The sequence below is a fragment of the Pimephales promelas genome, chromosome 7, assembly GCF_988280905.1.
Source record: "Pimephales promelas chromosome 7, fPimPro1.hap1.1, whole genome shotgun sequence".
Classification (NCBI taxonomy): domain Eukaryota; kingdom Metazoa; phylum Chordata; class Actinopteri; order Cypriniformes; family Leuciscidae; genus Pimephales; species Pimephales promelas.
In genome coordinates, this window is record NC_142775.1 from 20562768 (window position 1) to 20572952 (window position 10185).

The window sequence follows — 10185 nt, forward strand, 5'->3', positions numbered from 1 at the left end:
TTTGTGGTGTGGGTGACATTGGTCTGTTTCTCATAGTTCAAACAAAAACATTCTGTTTCAAGCAGAGAAGATGTTATGGCTTTAAACTGCTTGGAATGTTCCATTTAGTGGTGATTTTAGTTCTTGTTTTAGTTTTATTTATTTATTTATTTATTTTATTTTTTTGGTGCAGGGTTTCAAGGATTTAAAACAAATGGGATTGTTATTTTTGAAAGAGCAAATTGCAGTGATAAATGATGGCCAACTTACAAATTAAAGATCTACCTTACAAACACTATGAAATGATAAATAAAGCTAAAAATAACTTGAACTTAAGGTTAACAGAAGTAATAAAGAAAAGACTGGGGGAAAATGTTGTTTTTAGTCTTACTGAAACTGTTTCCTGTAAACGTACTGTGTCCTCTAGAGGGCAGCACCTACCGTTGCGTCATTTTATTTAACACCACCACGAAGAAAAGAATCCAAACATCACGGAAATAGCAGACGTGATGGTGCACTGTTTTGCTTGTATTTTATTCCAGGGAAACACAATTGAAACCTTTTAATTTTTTATGAATTAACGATGGATTTAGAACGTGATAAAGATATAACAAGTTCGAGCACACATCTTAAATCAGTCTTTGTTCATTTGTTCAGGATTCAGTTTCTTTTTTTATCAGCCAGTGATTGACTGGGTGAGTGTTTTAGTGTCTCTTTGGTTAATTTACATTTATGTAAATGTACATAAAGTTCTTTAAATCTCAAGACTCTTTAATTCATCTATCTGGCTGTCTAGCTATTACGTTTCATTAAGTAAATCAATTAGGTGCAAGTCTAACAGTGTTGTAGTGATGTTCAGCCACAATATACTGGAATATAGCTTGTGTAACTGTGTTGTGCAGAAGTACATGTGTAACTTACATCTCTACTTTTGTATGGCAGAGCACTGAGGATTTCACAACACCATGGGCAACAGGAGGAGAGGTCACACTCATGCACCTAAAACACCTCCTCTATCCCTGGACACACACTCCTCTGATCATGAGCCGGGCGTGAAGCACAGGATATGTATGGTGTCAGACTTCTTCTACCCAAACATGGGTGGTGTGGAAAGTCACATCTACCAGCTCTCACAGTGCCTCATAGAGAAGGGCCATAAGGTTGTGATAGCAACGCATGCGTATGGAGACCGCCGTGGGATTCGCTACCTGACCAATGGACTGAAGGTGTATTACCTACCACTCCAGGTTTGTTTAACAACATATTGCATTCGTTTAAAAGGGCCATATCACACACTGCTAGTGAAAAAGTTTGGAATAATTCAGATTTTTGAAAATGTTTGTGATAAAGTCTCTTAAACTCGCCAAGACTCTGTTTATTTGTACCTACATAAAATAATAATAATTTATTCCTATGATAGATCCTTTAGAAATCATTCTTATATGCTGATTTGGTGCTCAAGAAACATCCATTATTATAAATAAGTCTGAAAACAAAATGTAAAAACCGTGATAAACTACCATTCAAAAGTCTGGTGTAAGTACAAACAAAAAGAAATATTGAATTGATCAAAAGTTACAGCCATTTATAATGTTACAAAAGATTTTATTTCAAATAAAAGCTGTTTATTGAACCCATTCATCAAAAAATACTGAAGAAAATTTTTTTTTTTTACAAAAAAATATTAGCCAACAAAAACTGTTTTCAACATTGATAGTAATAACCATTATTAATAATTGAGCACCAATAATAATTTATAATAATAGAGCACCAAATTAGCACATTTTTGCCATTAGACACAGGAATGAATTTTAAAATATATTAAAATAGAAACGTTATATACATTTCACAATATTACTGTTTTCACAGTATATTTGATCAAATGAATGCAGCCTTGGTGAGCATAAAAGACTTCTTACGAAAAACATAAAAAAATCATAATTATTGCAAACTTTTGACCGGCAGTGTACATATCAAACTTCTCACTCACATCCCTTACTTTCAGGTCATGTATAATCAGTCCACAGCCACCACCTGCTTTCACAGTTTGCCGCTACTCCGATGTGTGTTTGTGCGCGAGCGCATCACAATCGTGCATGCCCACAGTTCCTTCTCTGCTATGGCCCATGATGCCCTGTTTCACGCAAAGACTATGGGACTGAACACTGTATTCACAGACCACTCTCTCTTCGGATTCGCGGACCTGAGCTCTGTACTGACCAATAAGCTGCTGACTGTCTCTCTGTGTGACACGAATCACATCGTGTGCGTGTCGTACACCAGCAAAGAGAACACTGTACTACGGGCCACCCTGGACCCTGAGATTGTCTCTGTCATCCCTAATGCTGTTGACCCCACTGACTTCACCCCTGACCCCAGTCGTCGTGACAACAGCAAGATCACCATTGTGGTCATCAGTCGACTGGTTTACCGGAAAGGTGAGGAGAACATGGTGTTTTTATTTGTATTGCAAAATAATGTTGAAACATTTTAATAGAATTTTTATAAAAAAGCATTTATGACTCTAAAATCATTCTATCAGTATTTTAATTAATGTTATATATTCATAAAGTTTTTTTTGAATATAATAATAATTTCACATTTTTTTATTCATAATGTATATAAAAGTCAAATGTAAAGCTACTTAATTTTGATGTATAGCTGCTTAATATGTTGTTTTTTTAAGAATTGTATTATATCAAAGATACTTTTTATTCAATGTGATATCAGGACAGTTTTGACTTTATGTCCCCTTTAAATATCTGAATGAATTTCAAATCAGAAATTAATATGCTCATAATAGAATCTGTTGTTTTTCAGGGATTGATTTACTAAGTGGAATCATTCCTGAACTGTGTGGAAAGCATCCAGATCTCTGCTTTCTGATTGGTGGAGAAGGACCCAAAAGAATCGTATTGGAAGAGGTTCGAGAGAAATATCAGCTTCATGACAGGTAAGAAAGCCAGTAGGCCTGAGCAATGATCTCTAGATGTAAGTATTTGTATAATATCTTTGCTTACCTTTATTTTTCATGTGTGTATTAAGAGTCCGTCTGCTGGGAGCTCTGGATCATAAGGATGTGAGGGATGTTCTTGTTCAAGGTCATGTCTTTCTCAATACTTCTCTCACTGAGGCCTTCTGTATGGCCATAGTGGAGGGAGCCAGCTGTGGGTTGCATGTATGTGTTTTTTTTTTCTATGAAAATGTATTAGTGATGTAGCATTATGCAAGTAAAATGGGTTGCATATGACATTTCATGTTCAAAAGTATATTGTGTGAGTATTATATTGTTCTGTAATTATATTATATATATTGTATATAGCATTATATTATATTTATATAGTTCATAGTAGGGACAATATATGTTAGTGACTTGATTTGAAGGCCAAGTATGGTAACCTATACTCGGTCCAGTGTGACTCTCTTACCATAAGGCCACAACTGCTCCACATATAAGATGGATACAGTATACTTTTTAATGCTACAATTAACTGGTTTATTGTGTGTAGGTGGTGAGCACTCGTGTTGGAGGTATACCTGAAGTCCTGCCTGATGAGTTGGTGACTCTGTGTGAACCATCAGTTCAGTCACTTTGCGATGGTTTGGAAACTGTAATTGCAAGAATACGCACAGGAAATGTGGCGTCTCCTGCCTCCATCCACCGCCAGGTCCGAACCCTGTACACTTGGAGAAATGTTGCCGAGCGCACAGAAAAGGTAAGTTTTAAGAACATGCTTGAATGTTATAATTATTTGTTGTTTATTATTGTGTAATTATTATTGTTGCACACAACCATTCAAAAGTTTGGAGTCAGTAAGATTTCCTTTTTTTTTTTTTTTTTTTTGAAAGTATCTTATGCTCACCAAAGCTAATATTGTGAAATATGAATCAATTTTAAAATAGCTGTTTTCTATTTTATTGTATTTTGAATGGTAATTTATTCCTATGGTGGTAATGCTGATTTTTCAGGAGCCATTTAGTCCAGTCTTCAATGTCACATGATCCTGATCACCCAGAAATCATTGTAATAATTGTGATGCTTTTTTGTTAATTTTCTACAGAATTTATTTGAAATGAAAATCTTATGTAACATTATAAATGTCTGTCACTTTTTGATGAATAATGCCTCCTTGCTAAAAAAACAACAACAACAAAAAAAAAAATAATAATTTCTCTAAATCTCACTGACCCACATGTTGTAAATTGTAGTCATTGTATAATTCTCCCACTCTTTCTGTGTTTGTTTCAGGTGTACAATCGGGTGTGCAGGCAGCCCGTTTTGCCATTGTCTGCGCGACTGCAGAGACTGCGCTCTCACTGTGGGGCCGTGTCAGGCTCCATTTTCTCCTTTGTTGCTGTTATTACCTTCCTCTTCTTGCTTTTCCTGCAGTGGCTCCGCCCAGATCATCTAATTGATGTTGCTGTAGACTCATCAGGCCCCCACAGCCGCTTTGGGCATCACGTTAGTAAGAAGACAAGTAAAACACCAAACCCAGCTGTGTCCTGAGTGACTAATGATCTAACATGTCTTTACATGGTATTTTTTTTGGAGGGGACGGATGTAGGTAATGAACTGAATTGTGATACCAATGTACTACGGTACATCAAAACATGTATTGTCTGTACCTGTGTACATAACTGTGTAAAACAGTGACCTCAGGTGTAGAGAAAGCTTTTAAGAGCTTTCCTCAGCCAATCCCAGAGCCCAGCGCCTGCTTTTGCACAATGAACCCCCATCAGATAATAATCTGTGCACAAACACATCAAAAAATCTGTATTCAAGATAAATAACTGACAACAGGGGTGGCTTTTTCTCTATCACCTTTACTTTCATCTTACAGCATATTTGTATGCTTGAGATGTGATCTCAAACTGGTATATATATGAATTGAACTAAAATGTTTGTTGGATAGTAACATAAACGTATTTATTTTACACCCAAACACCCCATTTTCTTTTTACTTCACATGCAACACACTCATTTTAAGGCACTATACTTCACTTTTCATATTTGCTTTCTTTTATGTTATACCTATTTTATATTGTCCTTTTCTGTGAGTATGATGATCATGGTTATAACGCACAACGTTTATACTACCTGAAAGTGGTGTTAACTTAAATGTGTTCACAATTGTTGACACAATCTACAATAAATTGTATTAACATGCAATAAGTACTGTACACATTTTTTATAACTGTTTCAGCTTTGACATGACTGTTTGACATGAGTATTTGTTGGTGCTTTGCGAATTTTGTCCACAAAATAACATAAAATAATTGGAAGAATTTACTTAAAATATCGGAATTCAAATTCAAACTAAAGAATATACATTAAATTAAGTCAATATATGAAATTTTACTTCAAAAGTGTGACTGTTGAGGATAAATGAGGCATGTTATGTTTACATAAAGTTGTTTTTGTTGTAGATAACAGTCAGGGTCTCTCTGGATCAGGAATCTTATGCTAATACCCAAACAGGGCTGATAAAACACACCCTCAAACATTCAAGGCTAAATCCAGAAGTCGTTAACAAACACTTATCGCCCTCTCTGACTGCTTTCACACACATGCACATTCAATAGCCGCTCTATCCAGCTAGGGCGATCCTGTTTCTGCATAACACTGGATGCAAATCATGTTTTGCTGGAGAGGCAGATACTGTATCACCAATTACATTTGCAGTTGCATTGGCTTTGGTTAATGGTTCATTTTCTTTTTTCAAGTTTTAGCTATTTCTCTTGCTGTAGATCAGTTTTACTTAGTTACTTTTTATAGGGACGTATTGTCTTTCATTAATTTGTTCTCTGAAACTGGTTAAAGGTGCTTGCTGTGGCATGTTTTTGCATCTAATGTTTTATCTCCTCTGGCCCTTCGACTCATTTTGAGGAGATTGTTCATGTGGGGGATGCTCACCTCAGGAGTTTGGGGAGATGGGGGTGTGTAAGCACATATCACTGATAACAGTGGGAGGTGCTTTCTTGCCAAGGGGGTTCTTGTTTCTCCGAAGGCCATTTAAACTCCTCTGAAGAGTTTCTCTGTCCACCACTATCACTATTGTTCTCTTCCTGCGGGTTGTCTTCTTGTGAAGTTTGGAGATGGCTGTGGTTCATGCTGAAGTGAGCGTCTGGAGTAAGCCATGGGATCACAGCTTTCACATATATGGAGGACAAGTGTGTAATACACTAATGGCAGGTGAGTTTTCCTCCTCTACCTCTGTTATTATGTCACTCTTCACTCTTGAATGTTGTTAGTGGTCAAACAGGTTTACAACAAGAACCAAGCTTGTTCTGTTCTGTCTTGTTCTTGTTTTGTTTTACAATTTTATTACACTAACAAAAATCCCTAAATTTATATCAACAAATTTGTCACCATTGGACCATGAAACATGTATGATAGTAACATACTATATAGCACCAAGTCAGCATTCCAGACCATTACTTTTTTTTTTCAATTATATGGACATAGAAAAAGCCAATTCCACATTACAAGCCAAGCCAATTGGTTTGGAATGTTGATCTAGAAGATAACCCAATCTGACTGATTTTGAATAGTTTGTTTAAATTGCTTTTAAGTAATAAACCTCAGGTTTGCCCTGAGGATGGTTGTATCACCGAAAGCTTGGCATTAAATTTTGCTTGAAGGACTCAAGTGTGCAGACAATTTATTCTTTGGGTTGTCAAGTGTTATCTGTCTGGCACCTTGCCGTGAGTGCGGTGAAACTCTTTCATATTAAGTAATAAACTTCAAAAATAAGGTATTGAGTGTGGGTTTAATTGTCTATACTTGGAGGATACTTTCCCTTGATAATCCTCTGTGCACATCCTCTAAACATCTATAAGACATCTGTCTTTCAAATTTTTGTATCTGGCCCTGAGTCATTTTCTAATCCCTGTTCACCCATTTTCTGCCTCTAAAAACAACTCTGTTTGCATTTCACAGTTTTGTTCATTTTGAGGAACACTGAATCTGTTTTTGTGCAAGTGAGATGAGCAAATGTATGCTCACATTTAACTGCAATTCATTGCTGATTTACTTTTTTAATTACTTGAAAAAAGTAATCAGATTACATACCTTTAAGATTAAGTGGTGTTTCTTGTAATTCATTATCCCAACACTGACTATTATTTAAATATCAAAACAACAAATGTGATATTGCACATCTTCATTTTAAATATTAATGTATGTTTCTGCTTTGTTAGGTTCCTGGGATGACAGAACACCTCTACACGATGCCGCTTTGCAAGGAAGATTGCTGCCACTGCGAAGACTCCTTTCACAGGTACTAATGGGAGAAACACTGGATAAAACTGGATAGCTAAATATGAGTTTACAAAAAGTATTTGGACACTTATCCACACTAAAATAAGTATGAATGTCATTGGACTAAACCAGTCCGACTGGTCTACATGTTGAGGTTTAAGGACAGACTATTAAAACAAACGGTTATTATGAATGAAATTAATTGTCCATGTTTGCATTTTTACAGGGATACCATGTGGGCGTGGCTACATTAAATGGAATCACACCACTGCATGAAGCATGTGTTGGAGGCCATTTTACCTGTGCTAAACAACTTCTGGAACATGGCGCTGATGTATGTATATAGGCCTTACTTTCTCTTTATTTGCAATATTTATGCCTTTATTTTTCTTTTTCTCTGCTTTAACATGCATTAATGGCTGCAATATGTATGCATTCAGGCGAATGCCGTCTCCTTTGATGGAGTCACTCCTCTCTTCAATGCATGCTGGAGTGGAAACCCCACTCTCGTTAGCCTCATTCTGATGCACAGCTCTGTCCACCATCCGGCTCATCTGCTGAACTCACCTCTTCATGAAGCAGCAAAGAGAGGTATATGTGATGATTCTTGTGAATTTACAGAGAACTGTAAACGTTTGGATTTCAGTAAACCGGATGTCGTGTGTACATGTTTTAGGTCACACAGCATGTGTGGAACTGCTGCTGTCTCATGGTGTGAATGTGGACATGGAGTTGCCCAGCATAGGAACACCGCTGTACTGTGCATGTGAATCCAAGAGCACAGACTGCGTTCAAAGCCTGCTGATCTCAGGTCAGAATCACACACACCACCCTTCATGGGTTAATAAATACATTTTTGTTTTGTTTTGTGTAATCTCAAAGATGATTCTCACATGCACATTACTGTAGTACTTTAAAGGGTAACTAAACCCCTGGTCAGAGCCTGACTCCACCCACTAGCAATATTTGAAAAATGCTGAAAAAATGGGCAGACCCCAGCGGGGCTAGGGGGCGTGCACCTGAGACCCGCCGTGAGTGACAGCTGCTGTCAGACTCTAAAATAGAGCGAGACTGGAGTGACTCAAGTAGCTGCCTTTGCAACAGAGCGGCCATTTGAAGTCGAGGACTTTTCGCCATCACCTTCACCTTCACCTGAAGTGGATGAGGGTGAATTGTATGTAGACACAGGGCCAAATAATCCATTCGAGCTGCTGGCTCAAACTGCGGTCTTAACTCCCGCATCGCGACCGGCATCTGATGAGTTATGTCGTCGAGTTGATCTCAATAGCGCACGCTGGCATATATTCATATTGATATTATGCCGCTATATGAAAAAATATGAAAAACTCCAGCAAAATGCACCGGCTCGTTTGTCGACCCCAGAGGATTAATTATATGCATATATAACTAGATGCTATTATATGCTATCCTGATCGTTTTCAATACTCATAAATCCAACTCCTGACTCGCTACAGTAGTTTTGACGGAACCAGATGCTTTTATACCAGGGGCTGCCAGCTCGCACCAAGGGTGTGACAAGAGTGCGTCTGAGAGTTCGCTACGTCAGCAAGTACCCCTACTGCAGGAGCTTTCCGTTTAACCTGAAGAGGGCAGCACTCAGACGTTTTTACACCATATATTTGAAAATCAAAACACTTTATACTCAATTGTCAAAAAATGTACTCGAATCAATGAACAGCATTTATTAAGCTCCACTCTTACAGATCATTAACTAAAAAAAGTTGTTTTGGTGTTTAGTTACCCTTTAACAAAAAATCCTATGGATCATGTATTGTCTCTTTCTTTTTGTTTAGTTACTAAATTGACGTAATCAATTAGAGAAAATGTAAAATCAAATCCAAGCTAAATCATACATACAGTTTAAATATAATATGCATAATATGCAATTACAATAAAGTGCTCCTTTTCTCTCTCCAGGCGCTGATGTGCAATGTGGGCTGGGTCTTGAGACACCTTTACATGCTGCAACCAGAGTGGGCGGAGCAAAGGAGGTGGAGCTACTGTTGGAGCATGGAGCTGATCTGACATCAAGGAACTCTGAGGGAAAGAAACCTCTAGAATTGACTACAGATCAGAGTATCAAACATCTCTTGCAAACTGCAGGTGAATAAACACAAATTAAATGTTCAGTATGCCCCATTACTATTATGCTGTTTTAATGCAAGTATACTGATTCTGGCTTGTGATCGGTTCTGCAGGTCCTTGCTCTCTTTCTCAACTGTGCAGATGGTCTATTCGACGTTCACTGGGACAAAAAGGACTCAACAAAACTAAGTTGCTTTGCTTACCACATATCCTGCACTGTTATCTTCTCTATCATTAAAACACACACAAATATTATCCTAACACTCTTCCGTGATCTTTCTCTTTTAACATTATGTGCACATTTTTATCTGTAAATAATCTTTGTATAAATGTAGCTAATCTTTGCTTTGTGTAATAAATATTGTTATACATTCACAGGCTATTCATTTGTTGAAATAACACACACACACACAGTCTACAGTCACAATCTTTTCGAACGCAAAATAACTGAACTATCCAGTAGATGGCAGCAGATAATATTATTTTACCCTCATAATTTTATAGGGTAGATTGGGATAAATCGCATTCTACAAATGTGGCTTTAAGAATCTACATATTTTACGTAGCCTACCATGATTGTTTTTTTTTGTTGTTGTTGTTTATTTGTTTTGTTTTTAATACACTATAAGTAGCCTACAAACAAATTGTTACAAACACAGTAGGCTATTTACAAAATACGATATCAATTATGTAAAACCCAGATGTAAAACTCGGATTAAAAAAAATAAAAAACATGAATGAACATAGCTATCTGTCTGTCTGTCTATTTCTGTCTGTCTACATCTATCTGTCTGTCTTTCTTAAATTCTGACTAATATGTTGAGGATGTTCCCTCTCTA

The 10185-nt window shown here is 37.0% G+C and overlaps 2 protein-coding genes across 2 annotated transcripts; both read left to right on the plus strand.

Annotated features, from left to right (window-relative positions):
* The first annotated feature begins 397 nt into the window (after positions 1–397).
* On the plus strand, positions 398–5380 carry piga (phosphatidylinositol glycan anchor biosynthesis, class A). Its single transcript, XM_039656049.2, has 7 exons — positions 398–674; positions 922–1226; positions 1985–2417; positions 2800–2932; positions 3025–3157; positions 3489–3695; positions 4229–5380. The coding sequence occupies exons 2-7, from the start codon at positions 945–947 to the stop codon at positions 4484–4486; spliced, it is 1446 nt and encodes a 481-aa protein (XP_039511983.2). The 5' UTR covers positions 398–674; positions 922–944; the 3' UTR covers positions 4487–5380.
* Positions 5381–5465: 85 nt separating this feature from the next.
* Positions 5466–10054, plus strand: asb11 (ankyrin repeat and SOCS box containing 11). The gene is made up of 7 exons (XM_039655364.2): positions 5466–6172; positions 7180–7259; positions 7467–7574; positions 7681–7831; positions 7917–8051; positions 9179–9364; positions 9460–10054. Exons 1-7 carry the CDS (start codon positions 6076–6078, stop codon positions 9582–9584), a joined length of 882 nt encoding a protein of 293 aa, XP_039511298.2. The 5' UTR covers positions 5466–6075; the 3' UTR covers positions 9585–10054.
* Positions 10055–10185: the final 131 nt, after the last annotated feature.